The sequence below is a fragment of the Pteropus vampyrus genome, unplaced genomic scaffold, assembly GCF_000151845.1.
Source record: "Pteropus vampyrus isolate Shadow unplaced genomic scaffold, Pvam_2.0 Scaffold133, whole genome shotgun sequence".
Taxonomy (NCBI): Eukaryota; Metazoa; Chordata; class Mammalia; order Chiroptera; family Pteropodidae; genus Pteropus; species Pteropus vampyrus.
In genome coordinates, this window is record NW_011888914.1 from 5,099,487 (window position 1) to 5,119,974 (window position 20,488).

At 31.7% G+C, this 20,488-nt stretch overlaps 1 protein-coding gene and 1 pseudogene across 4 annotated transcripts in view; both read right to left on the reverse strand.

Moving 5' to 3' along the window:
* The window catches only part of ZNF292 (zinc finger protein 292), a 77,980-nt gene that overhangs the window by 14,664 nt on the left and 42,828 nt on the right, over positions 1-20,488 (reverse strand). For 3 of the 4 annotated variants that reach the window (XM_023534844.1, XM_023534846.1, XM_023534845.1), the window contains 2 exons: positions 8,254-8,456; positions 1,234-1,370 (listed from right to left, as the gene is read on the reverse strand). In XM_023534844.1, the coding sequence (XP_023390612.1) occupies positions 1,234-1,370; positions 8,254-8,456 (340 nt within the window). Of the gene's footprint in view, positions 1-1,233; positions 1,371-8,253; positions 8,457-13,920; positions 13,943-20,488 lie in introns of those variants that run through there. The other variant, XM_023534847.1, reaches the window with a different exon arrangement.
* On the reverse strand, positions 7,434-7,551 carry LOC111744355 (annotated as a pseudogene).

Below are 20,488 nucleotides of genomic sequence, written 5' to 3' on the forward strand. Positions count from 1 at the left end.
CTCGTAACCTCCCAGCTAGACTATTCACTGGCTTTCTAGTTGATTTTTCTGTCTCAACTCAACTTCCTATATACTGCCACTCCCTCCCCGCAACTCTGCCCTCATTGTTCAGCTCCCAATCCATTCTCAACTGCTAATCTTAAACACTGTTTCTTAAACATAAACTATTTTGCCCTCCTTCTACTTATGGACTTACAATAAGACTGCTTTGGATTTTCATATATAATTCAGATTTTGATACCTTTTTAAAACCAATATAATACGTTAATTTCTTAGTTATCATTGATACTTGTTATATAGAAAATCTACCTGTCCTTAATAGATACATGTTATTTATTCTCCTTTCAGAATCTACTTGCCCTTTGTAATTAACCATTTCTATATTGCATATACAATTCTTCCTTCATAACAAAGCTCAACTGCTCAGAAAACCTTTATAATTATGCAATTTACCATTCTTTAATCACACAACCATTTATAGCTTGCCTATTATATCTATACTTGTTTGTATGCCATGTGTTACTTGGTAAATATTCTTAAATGTCAGAATGTTGTAAACTAAATTTTCTTTTGTGGCTCCATAATATCAACACAACACTGATGACTAATAATGCTGTTAACTAAATAAATGGTCGGTTTTATCTAGTACTAATATGAGACAGCTGATTTTAAAGTTTTTTGAATTAACTGAAGTCAACATGTCTGTTAGTTGGATCCCAAAGGATTATGTATTACAGGCTTTGCCCACTTTGAAATGTACTATGTAAAGAAATTTGCACTGAAGAATTAGTTAAGTAGAAAGATCACTCATAGAAAGGAAGTGAACTATATTTCTATACATAATGACTAACAGCCAGTTATGGTAGTTAAAAGAGTGCAATATGGAGAGGAAAAAAATACACATTGTATACATATCTAAAAAAGTTTTTATTGTGATATTTGACAAAATAAACCTTTCTTTCATCCTCCAGTGCTAAAAAAATTTCCTGATCATAATTGATCATTAAGTGATCCTTACTGGTATATTAAAGAGTTGTATGGTCCTTAATAGAAAAAGTTTTTAAAGTTATAATATGAACTATTTGATAATCAGTTTGCAAAGCTTATATCTGATAATAAGCTTTTTGCCTTGATAAGACTTAAAAAAATACGTTCCTAAGCTATCTGAATTTTCACAAACTATTTTGTATTCTTCTGTTACAAACTTTTCTTTACAAAAGAAAATCAACTCACCAAGCACAGTACATTTCTCCTTGTTGGAGCTGACGTGACAAAAATGCAGTACATAAGACAAGAGCACTTTTTTCATCACCCTCAGATTCTAAGTTACAAATCATTTCTAGTGCATCTTTGCAATCAACTTCAGAAATCTACAGAAAAAGGATATAGAAATATGCCATAAAATAGTTTTATATTAGGATAGATAGTGACATGCTTTTAAAATTTTCATTAGCTATTTACAGATCATTTCATCAATAAAACCTCAATGACTCAAACATCATCAATTCATAATTCGTCTAAGACACAGTCTGTCTTCAAGCCAGAGAACTATTTTCAAGAACTTAACAAGCATGCATTTATATGTAAATAACTAATGTTAATTATAAGCACTCTCTACCCATTAAATCAGGTCTATGATACTAAAAAAGAAAAGCTGTAGTACTTATACACCACTCCCTTTCCCCCTAAATAATTTAAAAAGTACTGGAATCAGCAAAAAGACACATAAAGATCTACTGGATATAAACTAATAAAGAAAATGTCTATCATCTAAGGAGAAAAAAGTATAATATGAAACGTTTTATATAGCTATACCACTTTTAAATTAAGCTCACCTGAGTTTTCTAAAAATCTCCATTAGCTTTCTTTTTATATAAAATTGTTTCATCTCAAAGCTTGTCAATAGTCATGCATGCATTAAGTATAACCTAGATGATGGCAACTTGCTTCATTTAATTATGCATTTATATCCATTGCTTATTTCTTTAAAAAATTCAAATTTACTACCTCATTACAATGATTTACTACATGAAACAAACAAAATTCACCTATAATTTCCACAAGCATTTGCTCTAAGACAGAATGTAAAAAACAGCATATGATCACAAATCACTAGTGTTCCATGGAATAGAAAGATTCATTCCAACATGGTACAACTGACAAACGGCAAAAAGAATTGAAAACCAATATACCATCAGCACCCATGTACTACAGAAGTAACCATACCCTTCCTTGTTGATCTTCTATCTCTCCCTATCAATTTCTGAGTATAGAAAAGTGTGTGTGTATGTAAAATGTAATGTATTTAGGACTGAACAAGTGTCTAAATGGGGATGAGAGTAATCTTAAAATTGATCTTTGATAATGATAAAGGTTGCATGGGAATAGATCCAGAAGTTCCACTTTATACATTAAATTGGGCTAGAAAACACTAAGACAAAAGACTAAACTCTGAGTCTGTGTTTAACAACAGCAATTTCTTAAGGAAGTATGAAGTTAGTGGCAGAGCTAAGACTGAATCCTGTCTTGGAACTCCTTGGAGCAGTGCTCTTTCCACTACTCCTCTGTCAACCTCTTTCTTACAAATATTTATAAGTGACCCCATTTAAACAAATAAACAAAAAAGGCTGAACTATATATATATACACATATATTTGTGTATGTATATATACACACACACACACACACACACATATTTATGCAATAAATATTTCCAAATATCTACAATATTAAATACATTGTCAGACATTATATATATATTACTATTTAATCACAACTTAGGTAGGTATTATCATTAACATTTTATGCATAATAAATGTGGGGGGAGGGGTCGAAGAAATTGCCAATTTGCCCAAGTTACCACAGTTAAGTGATAGAACCACAAATCAAATTATGTCTGACTGACATCAAAGATGTACTCTCTTTCCATTTTATCACAGCACCTTTTATTGAAGGTTGTATTAACTTTAAACAATTACCCTTGCACACCCATGGAGACAAATGTTAGGAAATCAACCCATGGCATTTTTTTTTTTTTTTTTTACTTTTTCATAAGATGTTAACAGTAACAATAATTGCAGCTATTATTTATTTATTAATGTCAGCTTCTTCAGAAATAGCATTGCTAGTCAGCACATTAGCTTGCTTGGTAGATACTATTACTTCTTTTTAGAGATAAGGTTCAGAGTGGTAAAGTTACTTGTTCAAAGTCACAAGCTTAATTAGTGGCAAAGTCAAGATTTCAACTCAGGTCTAGCTTCAGTCTACGCACTTGTCAGAATTCCACAGGTACAAGCATATGGGGCCCTTTATTGCTAAGTATTGATTTTTACATGTTCAGGTTTAACAAAAATTCTATGTCTTGAAAATCTGATTTATTTTGATTCTGATTATTTCTTTTTGTTCTTCTAAAACCTAAACCTCTTAATGAATGATGCAAAATGTGTACATTATATATAAGAAAAGAAAATGTACTTTCTCAATGATAGTACCTACATTAGCTTACGCTTCATTAAAAATATATTTGTATGTATGTAATACAGCCTCTGTAGACTTATTCACATATATAATATGCTAACTGAAACAATTACTATATGTGATAACACAGAAAACCTCACTTTTTATAGGTATACTAAGGCAACAATTTTTATTGTGCACTTGATAGCCTTTATTTCCCTGATTTGCCACTAGATGGCCCTCTTGAAAAAATATGACACTAAAACACTAAAAGAGAACGAACGGCAGGGAAAATGAAACCATATTTAAACAAATAAATGGTTGAACTGAAATTGTGAAAGTGAAATAAAAGTCAAATATAGCCATCAGTGAACAATAATTATTTTTAAAATCCAAGGCAGCATAAGGTATGGATTACCAACATATTACCTATATAGGGATTATGTATATATTACATATCTATTATCCATTGCTTTGAAAAGCAAAAATATCAAAAAAATTAGAATACAAAAAAATTAGTTCCAAGAGATGGAAGGACATAATAATATTTACATATCCAAAGGAGGCTGTATCTGTCTTGTTCACCTCTAAATTTCAAACTCTCAACACAATCCCTCGCACATAATTTCTTTGCAATAAGTTTCCAATACCTAATTTTTAACAAGCTAGTTGTTTATGTTAGAGTTATGTCTGCCTCTAGAGCCCAACAAACTCTGTATTTATGATATCAAAAAGCTTATGCATTTGGTAAACTCTGACATATTTGCCATGCAGAAGTAGCTTACAGTTAGGTTGCTTCCTCATAAAATTTGAAAGAAGTATTAATTCTAAACAGCCAGGAAGTACTAGAAGAATTTCTTGTCTCAACAGGGGACGTAAAAAATATGTAGCTTTAATAACAATTTAGGCCACTGTTTTCTAAAATTCAATCCAAAGAACTTCTATAAGGTATCATTAGTTGTTCTATTTCTTCTCTTCCGTCCATTCTTTCTTTGTTATGTGCATGTGGTTGGGGCATTCTGCTGATTTTTATGTTTTAATATGCTCTTTATGCCAGATATTAAAAAAATATAGAACACTTCATCAACATTTTATATATATTTACCAAGTTAACTTTTAAAATTGGCTCTAATAACATTTCAAGAATAGTCTTTTGCTTATCAAAATAAAATTGCTTTCCAATCAGAAAAGAACTTAAATGGTAAACCTGTCATACTAAGAAAACAAAATCAAATATAATGAGCTAAGATTTTTTTAATTCCCAGGCTATTGATTTAAAAGGCAAATAACCTCTAGTGTTCGGAAAGAAGGAATTTCATGTACTATTTATAGGAGCATAATTGACCTCTTTTTTGGATAGTATGGCTCTATTAATTTAAAATGTGTAGATTCTTTGATCCAGCAATTCCGCTTCTAGAAATTTACTCTACTGTACACCCCCAACAAAGAATGAAAGGATGTATGTACAAGCCAATAATTTAAATGTCCCCCAGTGGCTTAACAATATTACAAACACATAATATGAAATTATGTGGCTATGAGAAAATGAGGTTGGTCTACATGGAATGATATGGAAAGATGTCTATAGTAAGAGGAGAAAAGTGATTAGCATCCAGGGTGTGTGTATGTATGTTTTGTGTGTGTGTATATGTATATATATGTATACATATATATACAGAAAAATGTGAGAAAGGTTATACCTCAAATTTCAAACTTAATGATTACTTGAGGGAGTAATAAGTGAGGAAATGATGGCTAGAAAGAGACAAGATAGAGGATTTTACTTTTCAAACATCTATGTTAAAATTAACAACAAAACCAATAGAAATACTGGATCTAAAATAAAAACTGCTAACTCTGTTTCTGTACCTATACAAGAATCCAGGCCAAAGCTCATTCCTTCCAGAGAAGCCAAATAAAAACACATTTCTCTCAGCAGCAACTCCTCTGACAGGGCTAGCTGCTATTTCTATTACATTAAAAGGGTCCTGGGAAATAGTTAATTCCTTCCCTTACTGGCTCACTTGGATAAGAATTTCCTTAAAAGAACCATAGATCCATGTTATGGTTGATTCTTGCCAATATCTATTTCCACCATATCCTAAGGAATTGGTTGAAAACTCAAATGCTTACAAGAACCAGAGGGGTAAAGTAAATGAAGTGAGTCATGTGAGAGAGGGAACATACTTCTGAAGGGGGCAATGTCTTTGGGCAACTGGTCCCAAGTGACAACCTTCCCTTCTGGGCAAAATGATGAGAACTTACTTCACAAGGAACAATGAAAAAACAAACAAACAAACAAACAAACAAACCTTTCTACATTTATAATAGAAACATAAAAGAATAATCAAGCAATTTCTAAGCAAAAAGGGACTTTTAACAAGGAATGTGTAGACTTACACACATTCTGTCCTGTTCTACACTATGTAATCTACTTTTGTTTCTGGGGTAGAGAGACTAGTGAATTCTGCTTAAGAATACAGATTGTCTTAATTCTACTTGCTTAATGTGAGAAGGAAAAAAAAATTATTTTATATGAGCTCAAAGCTACCTAGGGTCCTCATAGAGAATTTTCCTTAGGGTCTCCCAGAGCAGGCTGAGCTGCCGCTACTCAATTCTGGCTAATTAAACCAAAAAGGAATTTACTTTACAGTCAGTATTACAAGAACTTTTTATTATTCAAGACTGTTAAAAATACAGATACTTTCCCGGAAATTATAAATTCACAGTCTTCAATTTCAAATAGGACTTCAAACCTAACTTAACAACCCTATGTTTAGATAGTCTCCTACTAGGAGGAAGGGATGCTTCCTTAGGGCGGTGGGGTGCTTATGCCTTACTTACCCTTAACTCCCCCAGTGCTTAAGCAGCACACATCATTCATTAAATTAAAACTGCTACAGGAAGGAAGGACATATAAAAAGACTTAAGGGCAGGGACTGAACTGATAATAAAAGCTTTAGTGGAACTGAAAAATATCTACAATGTAGCAGCACAATAACTAATTTACTTAAGGATTTTTTAAAAATGTTACACACATAGCAAAGATAATCTCAAGAATTACACATCTGCCAAATAACTTGTCTACATAGTTATTCTGAACTAATAAGAAAACTTTAATCTAATCTTCTAGTTTACTCTGATATGCTGCAATTAAAAAGCCAATTACCTGAGATAAAAGAGAAATAGTAAAGAAAAAGAAATCTATACATTAGCCAATGTCTAAACTAATGATCTATTTCCGAGGCTAGAACCCTTGGCTCTGCTCTATCCAGCCTAGAAATTGCCTGACATCACTTTTCCCAGTATCCTCATTATACTTGCCATACACACAGGCTTATTTCTAATCTTGGCCAAAGTCTATCATCTCCTCTTTCTATTTAAGAAAAATGGCACAATCACCATTATAATCATAACCTTTAACCTCATATGGACATTCAGCTTTCTGTCTGAGGCTATCCTCCTTCTGGACTCTGATTATAATTTCTATTCAGGTGATCAGGCATGCTCTGTTAATCTTGTTCTGTCTTACGTGTCAACTTTTTCATTTACATATCCTTAAGTCTGTCCTACAATCCTTTTGTTCTCCTCTATTGTTCTGGTGTTGAAGGGTACTTATATTAGAGATACAAAACATCTGTACACATCATGTCCTCACACTACGGTCTAATGTATTATAGTTTTATCTAAACACATATTCTTTAAATACATATTCTCTATTTTTTGATCAACAGCATTTAATTCTCTTACAACTATCTTCAACTTCACTTTGGAATTATAAGTCCTCCAAAATACAAAATTCTCATTTGGACCATGATTCTACTCTCAGAATCCTGTAGCAAAAAACATACAAATACATGAATACTAACGCTTTACATCAAATTAGAAGCAAAAAAAAAAAAAAATCACATCACAAAGAAAATAAAGTTTTACATTAAATATGCAAATATAAAATTTATCTTTTTTTTTTTTTTTAATGCCTACAGCACCTGGTATTCCTAGGTGGTTTCCCATTCAAGTACTAACCAGGCCCGACCCTGCTTAGCTTCCAAGATCATACGAGATCGGGCACATTCAGGGTGGCATGCGCTAGACAAAACTGATCTTTATATATATATATATATATATATATATATATATATATATATATAATATATATATATATATATATATATATATATTATATATATATATATATAATATATATATAATACACACACACACACACACACACACACACACACACACACACACACCTAGCTCTCGATAGCTATATCTATTTATGACTTCCCCTTAGAAATACTTTCTCTGATACACACACACACATAAGAAGAGAGATACAGTTTACATATATATTACATATATAAAACTTACTATATATGTAAAGCATATAAAAAACAGATAAAGTATTCCTAGGAGGAAATCATACACATTTTATAAAGTTACTTAAATTAGTCAGTTAAAAAGATCTGTAAGCACCTTAAAGTCAGGTAAAACTGAAGGCCCAAATGCTGACAAATATATCCTACTAAATTTTTAAGTCATAGCCATTTTTCCCATAATTCAGCCAAAGGAGCTAAAAGATTCAAATTATTTAAAATAGAAGCTAGATAAAATCACATTACATATAATTCTTTAAGCTGTTTAGAGTCACTATCCAAGAGCATATCAAACATTTAAGATTGACAACAATAGTCCTTTATTATCTAAGAGACAGGGAAGTGAAAGGCATTCTAATTTAATTAAAAAGTTTCTTCACTTTTAAAAATAATGGCTAACAAAAGAAAACATACTCACCTCTTCGATTAACTTTTCGTTTGGTGATGATGTACAAAGACACACAAGGTAAGTTTGCTTAAAACTACCTTTTGTACCAATTTCTGGATGGTCAGAACACAGTTTTGCTAGAGCAGTTGCTTGACTTAACTGATTTGTTTTGATTAGATGTTTAATTCTCATATCCAACAAGATGGGACCCTCAAAAGCTAAAAATTCATTCGCTTTAAAAAACAAGATATAACAGATTATTAACATTTGGTAATGATTCATTTGCAATAAAATACTCATAAGGAATATTTTTATATTTTTTTAAAAGCACAGGAACTAAACCGCCCCCGCCTCCCGCCTTTTTTTGCTGTTAGGCTATCACAAAATACTTGATCTTATAAGCAAAAGGAGATTATATAGCTAACTTTTCAAAGTTGTATTAAATATTTTTGCCCCTGAAAGTACCATTTAGAATGAGGTGAATTAACTTACTGATGGTAATTTCACATTAAATTCTAATAGTCAATGTTATTAAAATTATACTAATTTTTCCCCCCATAGGATTTATTTTTGAATACCAGGGGTTAGCATCCCTGTAGCAAGAATAAATCCCCACAGGATTTATTCTTGAATACCAAGGGTTAGCATCCCTGTAGCAAAAAACATACAAATACATGAATACATTTGCAGTGTTAGGGCATTACACACTTATATAGATAATCACAAAAGAATGTTTGGATACTCTAGAAGATGAGATTCAACTAATATTGTGTCTCAATACTAATAATATATTTTTCATTTTACAAAGGTAAAGTCTATCTTCCTTTAATAGGTGTTTTAGAACAAATTAAAATATACAGAAAAATAAAGGAGTGGGGGGAGCCTTCTGAAACTTCGGCGGGTTTGTGTTTTTTTTTTTAAACATCGATCAATAAACCTCAATTTGCTTGTCTCATTTATGCGTAGTAAATTTCTCTTCTGTTCAAATATTTTAATTTTCTAGTACTTGTTTGATCAACTACAAATAAGAATTTCATTTTTATTTTTTGTGTAAGTGAAGAATTTAAATTTTAACGAGTATAAATTTAAAATTTTTTCTAAAGTTTTTTTTGTTTTTTGTTTGTTTGTTTGTTTGTTTTTGTTTTGTTTTGTTTTGTTTTGTTTTGTTTTTTAACCAGAATGAAAATCATGTTGAAAAATTTACTTGGTGATGGCTGGCCTGAAACCTTTGGAAGACTTTTCGTAATAAAAATTTAAATGCCCTATAAATAAAACACACAATTTCACTACTTGTGAACAGACTGGGACAAGTCTAGTATATAATTTGCACTCTAGAAGGTAAAGAATGAGAGATGTTTTCTGTTCTTTAAATATCTTTTGCTACCCTCTAGTATCTATAAGATAGTATGATCATCGCTCCTCAGTATTTAAATCATGAGCTTGTAAGTAATTTTAACACAAGATGCCAAATTTCATCCTTTTCTTGAAATCTAGACCTTTGTACCTGCTACTCTCTATTCTTTAAACTAAACCAAAAACTATAAAGACTGAACACAGATAAAGTTTATAAATGCAATAAACATTCTGGTGCCTCTGACGATATATCTTACACATACTTATCTTACATATTACTTTTCTTTCTTTAATATCACTTGATCCTATTAGGTCAATTATATTGCAAATATCTTTTTATAGTCAGTTCACTGTCAAAGCAAAATGTGTAAAAACTTTAAATCAAAACTTTAAGAAAAATAAAGTTAAAATAAAGTTATTCTGGCTATAAATAAGCCATAGACTTGAAAAAACAGCTTTAGCTTCCTAATACAATAATTCTCTCAAAAGAAAACTTTAACGATACAAAGTATGGGAATCATTTCAAAGACTCCTACAAAAAGTCATAATCAAATTCTGAAAATCATACAAAGAAATTATTTAAAGGTGGCAAGTATTTAATTAACAAAACATTTTACAGGAGAATCTTCTCAAATAGCACCATGTAACAGGAGAATCTTCTCAAATAGCACCATGTAAGTTAGAATGACAAATTGTGAAAATTATTTTTGTGCTAACTAGGTGTATAGGAGAATATATGTTAATATAAACTTAAAAAGCATAGTTGTTGCTGTTTTTAAAATGGGAAACCACTGCCATACTTAAGGCAAAACTGATTTCAGAGAAATACAAAATATTAAAGAAGAAGGGTTTATAGGTCATTTTGTCCAACTCCATCATTTGGCAGATGAGTAAACTGAGGCTCACAGAAGGCGAGTAACTTCTTAGGTTCATAAAGCCAGTTAATGACAGAACCAGGACCAGAATAATGGAGTCTTTTGATTTCCAGCTTTCTACAATGGTGAGATGATAAAAAAAAATCTCATTTGACTATTTTGTCTACTAATTAGAATGACACTGTATAACAGTAAACAGCTGTGAAGGATTAGGTTTTAAAGGAAAAAAATTGTGTATTCTTAAACTTATGATTCAAATGGATCAAAAGCAGACTATGTTCTAATACTCAAGAAACTACTGAAAACCTGCTTCCCTCCTTCTATCCCCATCCTTTTTTCCCATTTCTCTTTCACTGCTTTCATTTTTCCCATTTTTCTGTATCTTTCTCTATGTCTCTCCAATCCAGACCATGATTTTCCTTATAGATATAATATCACATCAAAGACTACCTCTTTTAGATCTTGCCAAACTTATGAAAAAAGTTCTAAAATCTTTGTCCTTCGGTAGCTAGTCACATCAAATTTTATTTCCTACCCTACTTTTCCCACTCCCATGCCCCCAAAATAAAAATAGTGTGAATTTTAGTTCTGTGTAGTTTTTTAATATATTTTCTCTATACTTATGGACTTGAACAGAAAAGTAGGTTTTACTATATTCAAGCCTATCAAGAGAGCTGGATGACATAAAATGGCAAAGTAAACAAATGATATTCATCCAGTTCAATTAAGAAATAATGGCCTTCTTCCCATAAAATAACGCATAATATTTTAAAGAAAATATTAGTTCCTACGTTAAAGATAATTAAATATATTACAATGAGTTGAATTTCTGTGATAAATTACATAAATGTTAATTGAACATTAGTACTATGCATCAAAACTTAGATTAGGTCCTGGATTGCCTCTAAAGTAGAGTCAACTTATTTACCGGGTATATATTTCCATGCCCAGATTCACACACAATTTCCTTTGCAGCATCTCTGACTAGCTGTTTCACAAGCATCTCAAACTCTGCATATAAAAATCTCTATACCATACTATGTAATCTCAATCCACTTAGTTGTGCTCAAGCCAGAAATCTAGGAGTTGGCCTTAAAAATGTTCTCTCCTGCCTCCTTCTCACCCAGACATCCAATCCATCACTTAATTCTGTCATTTCTAACTCCTAAAGACCCAATCCCATTCACTTTTCTCTATCTGTACTCCTATCACTTACCCCTTCTCCCAGCCCAAATCATTAATCAGACCACTTTGTTGGACTCTACTAGTCTTCTGCATCCACTCTTACTCTGCGTCATATCTCCACTTAGACCCTGGTATTGTGTTTTGTTTTTGTTTTTGTAAAGCAAAGACTTGACTGTCTTCTCTTAGTTTAAAATACTCCAGTGGATTTCCCTTTGCCTTCAAAGAGTCAATTCCAAAATTCTCCCTAGGGCCTCCATGAATCTGCATCACCAATCTCCTTTTTAAAAATATAATTTGTATTTTCTCTTAAAACCAATTCACAGCATTTGGGCAAGAAGAAAAGAAATAAAAGACATCGAAATTGGAAAGGAAGAAGTAAAACCATCTGCTTACAGATGATATGATCTCATATGTAGAAATCTGAAGATTCCACAAAAAAAATTAGAATAAACAAATTTAGCCAAGTTGTAGAATATAAAAAGCAAAATACAAAAATAAACTGCTTTTCTATATACTAACAATAAGCAATCTTAAAAGAAAATTAAGAAAAAAATTTCATTTATAATAGCAAGAAAAAGAATAAAATATTTAGGAATAAACCTAAACGAAAAGGTCAAAGACTTGTAACTAAAACCTATAGAACATTGCTAAAAGAAACTAAAGAAGACAGAACACATGGCAAGATCCCCATGTTCATAGATCCAAAGCAATCTATAGATTCAAAATAATCCCTATCAAAATTACAATGGCATTTTTTTTTTGGAGATAGAATAAAGTTGGAGGTCTTACACTTAAAGCTACAGTAATTACAATAGTGCGGTATTAGCATAGAGAGAGACATATAGGCAATGCAAAAAAATAGAAAGCCCAGATACAAACCCTCATACATATGGTCAAAAGACTTGGACAAGAATACCAAGACCACTCAATGGGAAAAGGACAGTCTTTTCAACAAATGGTGCTGGGAAAACTGGATCCACATGCAAAAGAATAAAGTTACACCATTATTTTATGCCATATAAAAATTAATTCAAAATGTATTAAAGATCTAAATTTAAGACCCAATAAGTATTAAAGCCCTAGAAGAAAACAAAGGGAAAAAGCTTCAAGACACTGGACTTGGCAATGATTTATTAGATATGAAATCAAATATAGACAATAAAAACAAAAAATAGACAAATGGGAGTAAATCAAACTTAATTTCTGTGCATCAAAGAACAGAATCAAAAGAAAAGGCAATGTACAGAATGGAAGAAAATATTTGCAATTCATAATCTCATAAGGGGATTAAAATCCAGAATATATAAGGAACTCCTATAATTCAGCAACGATGGCAAAATCAAATAATCCTACTAAAAAGTGAGCTAAGGACTTGAAAAGATATTTCCCCAACAATGCTATACAAATGACCAATAAGCATATAAAAAATATTCAACATCACTAATCATAAGAGAAATGCAAATTAAAACCACAATGAGGTATCACCTCACATCCATTAGAATGTCTACTATAAAAAAAGAAGTGTTCATGAGGAAGTGGAGAAACTGGAATCTTTGTAAACTGTTGATGGGACTGTAAATGGTGCAATCTCTAAGAAAAAATCTGGAAGTTTCTCAAAAAATTAAAAATGGAACTACCAAATGATCCGGCACTCCCACTTCTGAGCACGTACGCAAAAGAAGTGAAAGGAAAGTCTTGAAGAGAGATTTGCTCTCCCAGATTCATGGCAGACTACTCACAACAGCCAAGACGTGGAAGCAATCCAAATGTCCATCAACAAATGAATGAATTAACAAAATGTGGTATGCAAAGAATGGAATATTATTCATCCTTTAAAAGGAAGGAAATCCTGTCACGTGCTACAACATGGATGATCCTTGAAGACATTATGCTAAGTTATGAAAAGGTAAATATGGTGTGATTCCACTTAAATGAGTATCTAAAAGTGGTCAAAGTCATAAAAACAATGAGTAGAATGCTGGCTAACAAAGGGCTGAAGTAGAGAAGGGAAAAAGGGAGTTGTTTTGTTAGAGTTTTACTTTTACAAGATAAAAAAGTTCTAGAGATCTACTTCACACCAATATGAACTTAATACTACTGAACTGTACACTTAAAAATGATTAAATAGTATACTTTACATTATGTTTTTTACCACTGTAAAATAATTCATTAAAAAAAATCGATTCAGCATTTTTAGCCAAAAAAATTCAAATTCAGAAATTCAATAAAAACATAACACTTTAAGTTCTAGATCAGTGGTTAATTACCCCAGCCACACAATTACCTCAAATTTCTACCTGCAGCTGACAATCAGAGGCTCTAATGTACTTGGTCTTGAGGTAGGTCTCCAGTACTAGTATGTCTAAAAACTCTGCAAATAATTTAAGAACAGCCAGGATTGAAATAACTGCTCTTCTTGGTAAGTAAGTATAGCTCAGTGTCAAAATTACCAATAAGAGATAGTCTTAATCTTCACCTCACCTCTCACATATTAGAAGTAATAGAATTTTCACTTAAAGATTTCAGAATTTCTTAAACCATGTTGCTTTTTTTTTTTAAATCTGAAACTTTATAAGTGATTATGGTAAACTTTATGATAATAAATGATTTTTTGACATTATTGATATAAAACAGAATTTTTAAAGATTAAAAAAAAAATTCCATGTCATAGTTCAACCTAGTTAGTAAGCAACACTAAAATCTGTGTGAAATAAGATTTAATTATTAGTCATTAATTAAAGTCTGATATAGTTATCCATATAACATTATAAAATACACTCATTAAGAAAGAAATAACGTATTTTTCTAAGATGTTTCAATAAGCCAGTGTTTTAAAATCATTTTTAGTAATGAAAATTTTTGGGTCACTGTATTTATAATTAATTATATAATAGGGGAGTATAACATTAATACAAAATAAATACAACATATGTCATCAGCCTGACATGGGACAGTGAACACTTTTATAAGTTTACTGCAGTTAAGTTCTAGCAGCTTAATTCTATACAGAGTCACTGATGTCAAGGATAAGGGTTATATGCAAGTAAAAGCAATCTAATTTAGCAGTGATTTTTTAAAAAAATCTAAAACGTTCCATATGTTTATTTTTTTTATAACAAGACAAGGTCAGTTAAGGGCAAAGGAGAGACAAAGAAAGAAAAAGACAACCAAAGAGAAGTTAGGAAAATTGTATTTCTAGGAGTACTTAATATGCAAACTATAAGGTGCTCTTTTAATGACTTCATGTAAGAAATGTCCTAACACAAAAAAAAGTCAATGGATTTAAGTCTAGGTCTCAAAGTCACTCCTTTGGCATTCGCTATACAGATAGGTACATACAAATACACACATGAAAAATATACCAAAAAGTATCTAAGAATGAAAGAACTGGAGATTTACTATCAGAAAGCAAATGCAGTTGTTCATGTAATAATCAGATCCAGCCTTGCCCTATTTACCTGGAAAGCATGAGTTATCACTTGCTTTCTCCTCCCATCTCTTCTCCCTTTAAGATAATATTACATTTTATGTATGGTAATATCTGGTAAACCAGGCAGCAATTTTTCCATGTTCACATTAAAATGCAAAGTTTATAATGAAAAAAAAAAAAAAAAAGACTTATTTTCTCATAAAATTCAGAAAGATTTATAAGCCTTATGGAAAGCTTAAGCTTTAGAAATTTCCTTTGAAAACCAAGGGGTTCATTAAAAACAAACTGCAGGGCTTTAAGATTCAAGAAAAGACTGGCAAGCTGATAAAAATATTTATGCAACTGAAAATTATCCCAGTATAAAGTAGAAGAAAAAGGGCCAAAGGAATTCACTGTGACTGTAATAGAAAGCTCTCTCTGAGTTGAGATTTTCAAGTGACATGTATAAAAGAAGGGAAAGCAGGCTTAGGACCAAGGATATATCATGAGTGTAAGAGACTTGATACTAACCTATATAAAATGTTATTAAAGCTAAGACCCAAGATGACCCCTAGCTCACCTAAAATGCTGAGAACAATCAAAGTGGTAGAGGTACGGAGCTTCTTGAGAAAGGCCTGCTACTTGGGTTTGATTATGTATTATGATGACAAAGAAAAGAAGAAGAATTCTTCTATTCTTATGGTGGTTCTGATAATAAGCTTTAGATTTAAAGCGCAGAACAGCAATGAAGCAAATGGAAATAGGTGGAAAAATGTAATTTTCAAAATGGGGCTGAAGATATCTTTTGTAAAACTGTAAACTAGAGGAACAGATATAATCCTGAATATAATCCTGAGCAAGAATCTCAAAATTAATTATATTAAAAACATGGCTCATGATGATTCAGAAAAAGTGTGACTTTAAGAGCCGAGAGAGATTCACTAAACATAAATTAGGCTACACTATTCACACAAGTTATCTCAAAATGTATCACAGACTCAAATGTAAAATTCAAAACTATAAAACTTGCAGGAGAAAAATCTACATGATCTTAAGTTTGGTAATTAGTTTTTAGATAAAATGCCAAAAGCATGATCCATGATAGAAAAAACTGGTAAGCTGGACTTCATTAAAATTTAAAACTTCTGCTCTGTTAAAGGCATTTATTAAGAAAAAGGACAAGCCACAGAGTGAAAGAACATATTTGCAAAACTCCTATCTGATAAAGTACTTGTATCCAAAATGCACAAAGAACTGTTAAAATTCAATAGTAAGAAGACAAACAACCCAATTTAAAAATAGGCCAAAAAGTCTAAACAGATGCCTCACCAAAGATAGATGAAAAATATGCATATGAGAAATGTTCAATATCATTTGTCATTATAGAAATACAAATTAAAACAATGTGATATCACTGCACACCTATTAGAATGACTAAAATCCCCAAAATAGACAATATGAATTGCTAGTGATGCTCTAGGATAACACTGCTGATAAGAATGCGCAATGGTACAGCCACTTTAGAATACAGTTTGGCGGTTTCTTACAAAACAAAACAGTCTTACCATATGATCTAGCAATTGTATTCCTAGGTATTTACCTAATTGATGTGAAGACTTATGTTCACACAAAAACTTGCATGTAAATATAGTAGCTTTATTCATAAACACCAAAAACTGGTAGCAAACAAGATGTCCCTTCCTAGGTGAATGGATAAAACTGTGGTACATTCATACAATGGAATATTATTCAGCAATAAAAAGGAATGAGTTATTAAGCCAAAGATACATGATGAATATTAAATGCATATTGCTAAGTGAAAGAAGCTAGACCAAAAAGGCTATAATTACAACCTTAAAAAGGCAAAAGATGGTAAACAGGTCAGGAGCTTCTAGGAGAGGGCTGAGTAGGTGAAAATACAGGTGACTTTTTTGGGCAGTGAAACTATTCTGTATATACTGTAATGGTGGATATATTACACTATGAATTTGTTAAAACCCATAGAACCTGATAGATAGCACGAAGAGGGAATCTTAAGGAATGGAAATTTAAAACAAATTATTTAGGAGGCTGGGGGAGCCCAGTATGGAATGCAAAATATGGCAAAATAATATAACTGTATTACAAATGTTATGAAAGAACTTCACTGAAATAAGTGGGGAAATAAGGTGCTCACCTAACGTATCATACTAATGCAAGATATTAATAGAAGGGAGACTGGCTGTATACATTTTCTATACATCTAAACTATTCTAAATGAAAAAGTTCATTTAAAAAATAATAAATTAGGTCAGATTAACCTTAATACTAAGCAATCTGACTTAATAGAACTCTAGCTAAATATTGGTTATAGTCTTTCATCAAATCCTTACAGACAAAACAGAGAACCATGGACTGGAGAGAAGGAAAAATAAGTGTGTTTGATAAAACAATCATAATCAAAGGGTACTGACTAAGGATTAAAGGCAAGCAGGAAGATTTCTATAAGTATCCTAGGGACTAGGTTTCTGGGCACAGTCTTTTAATGATCATATCAAGGACCTGGATGCCAACAGAGTGTATGCTAATTAGAGGACAATGGGAAAGACAAAAATCTTGAGTAACAAAACCAAGATTTAAAAAGATTTTGAGAATTTACAGAGATAGAATGGATCTTATTAAAGAGTGAAATTAAAGAGGAAAAAAAGGTAATACCTTATGTGCCAAAAGACAAAGTACAATAATGTAATTTAATAGCATTTATTTAAAAAAAAAAAAAAATTGTGGTTTTAGTAACCTCATTGAATTGTGAGAAATATATGACTACCCAAAAAGACGATGGCATCTTAAGTCACACTAACTTAAATATAAATTGTTAGGATGAAGGAGAGAGAGTACCAATCACGTCAAAGCTTGCCAGACCATATTTAGGGTACACATTAAGTCCTGAGAATCACAAATTAAAGAGAACAACAATGAACAAAATGCACTCAAAAATTAGAAATGATTGTAGATTTAAAATCATGTCACATCAAGAAGGCTTTTAGTCCACAGAAGAAAAGATGACTAAGTGTCGACATGATGGTGATCTTTAAATATCTCACCTGCTATGCTGTGAAAGAGGAAATTATACTTTGGTATGGCTTTAGGGGGTAGCACTAGATCCAAAAGATGGGAACTCTAAGAATGTAGTTTTCACAATTTTCACAATGAAGATTTTCTAAAAGAAGGCTAAGAATGGACTAAACTACAGTTACTCTACTTTAGAAATATTCAAGCAAAGGCTGATTTATTTATTAGTGATGTTTCGGAAGGGAATTAAAATTGAGTACAAAACAAATGAGCATTCAGTACCTTTCCAATCTTGAGATTATCACTAAAGAAGGGCACAAGTAACATGTAAGCCTAAAGTTCCTGTGATAGTCAAAGGCCATCTACTTGAATTACGTTGGTTTAATTATTAGAGTTATCTTATTCTAGGATGCTAACACCTTAAAAGTTAAACTAGCATTTTTAATTTTGAGTCCTGCCCACCCTCAATCCCCCAAAATCAAAGAGCATTTCTTGGGTTAGCTGGGTTTTAGTAGGTCCAAAATTAGTCAATTAAAAAAATAAAAAGAAAGAAAATAATTCAGGATTAAGTAGACTATCTACTGTTGAAATACTACATCAAACCTTAAAGGCCCCACTATAAATGAACTAATGAGCACAGCCTATTGAGGTGTACTCATTATTTTCTGAGCTCTAGCTCTTTTCTTCAAACTTGCTGTAGGTTAGATTAAGTTAAACCAAAGGGCTAGATATATAGTATAAAAAGCTAAAAGTTCCCCATCCTTTTGAATCATCTTTAAATTTGAAAATGTAAATAAGTTAGTATGTATGTGTAAATGTTAACTCCTTCAACTTTTTCAAAGGAGGAAATGAACATACATTTCTAGTTTGTGTGATTAACATAAAATAACTTCCATCAAAGAAGCATTCTAACAGAGAACCAAGTAAAGATTATAGCTGCAAAATCCCTTAATCATATAACATCTCTCTGGTTGCTTCATGAGTTGTATTAAAGTCATGTGCTATTATAGAAACTCTTCTTAGTTGCACAGTCCTAACTATTCCAGAGGCTATGTCAGGCAAAGACGAAGAAATAAAACAACATATGGACGGGGAGAGACATTTGTTAACAGTGACAATGTCAGGCACATTTAAACAAGTAAAGAAATTGAGAATTTTTTTTTTTTAAATAAATTTTAAATCTGCTCAGACACTAGTTCATTTTCCCATTTTAGCATAATGTATGAGTTTGGCAAAACCACTCTTCAGAAATTGACAAGAGAAAAAAGTAGTTACTTCTTTATTTAAGCTAGGCACAATTTTATTTTATTAGGTTAGGTGCAACGAGGCATATTACTGAAAGGAGAGAGGATGAGGATTTATCTGACTTCAATTCCTGGCTCTGCCACACATCACTGGAAATATGATATAGACAGGACAACTAATCTTTCTGAGCCTCCATTATCTGATCTGTAAAATAGGGATAATAAAGAGCCTATATTTCTCATAGGATCATTGTGAAGCTTCAATGAACCATGCATGTAAAAGTACATTTCAAACTGTTAAGAATTGTATAATGTACTTGATATTATTAATATATTACATCCAATATTTCTAAAAGCTGAGAACATCAGCAAGTATAATTTGGTTATAGGAATAAAAACATGATATTAATATAATGGGAATAAAACTAATATGTCAAAGGCAAAAAACCTAAGATTTTCTACTTTTAAATGTTCTTATTATTTTAAATAATGAGGGTCTATTCTCCATTCCTCTAAGGTCCTGAAAACACTGTAGCTAATTTGTGGATATCCACAAAGGAAGGGGTACTAAAAATAAACTACTTCTGAAAACTAAGAAAAGAGATAACATTGCTAAGAACTATCGGGAAAGCATGGAGAAATAGTAAGAGGGGGATGTCAGATAGGAACAATCAGCCAGAAAAGAAGTTTGGAGATTGGCTGGGAAGCCTTTTGGTAAATATCAAAGTGCCAGAAAAGTTCACAAGCAATGGGCTTAACACTCCCTTCTCAGAGCCTTCATAATTTACTATCACATAGCAAAATACCTAGAGTTTGCCATTAATCAACAGGAAAAGCAGCAATAAACTATTAAAGCAGATTAGTTACTCCTCTAGTTAAACACTTCAGGAAAAGTTAAGGTGAAAGCTTTCCAAAACAATCTCAAGAAAAGTACCAAAAACAACTGTGTTCCTCTTTGTGGTATGTAAAATTTTTGAACTCTGGACAATTGAGTGTTATACATATTAGTAATCTGGCCATCTAATTCCAATAAGATACCAGCAGTTTGAGTTTAACTGGGATTTTACTGCCTGAAATCATACAATAACAACAAAGCAGGATAAAATAAGACTGAGCAATTAGCTGTTTGAGAAAGAGTACTAATCTTA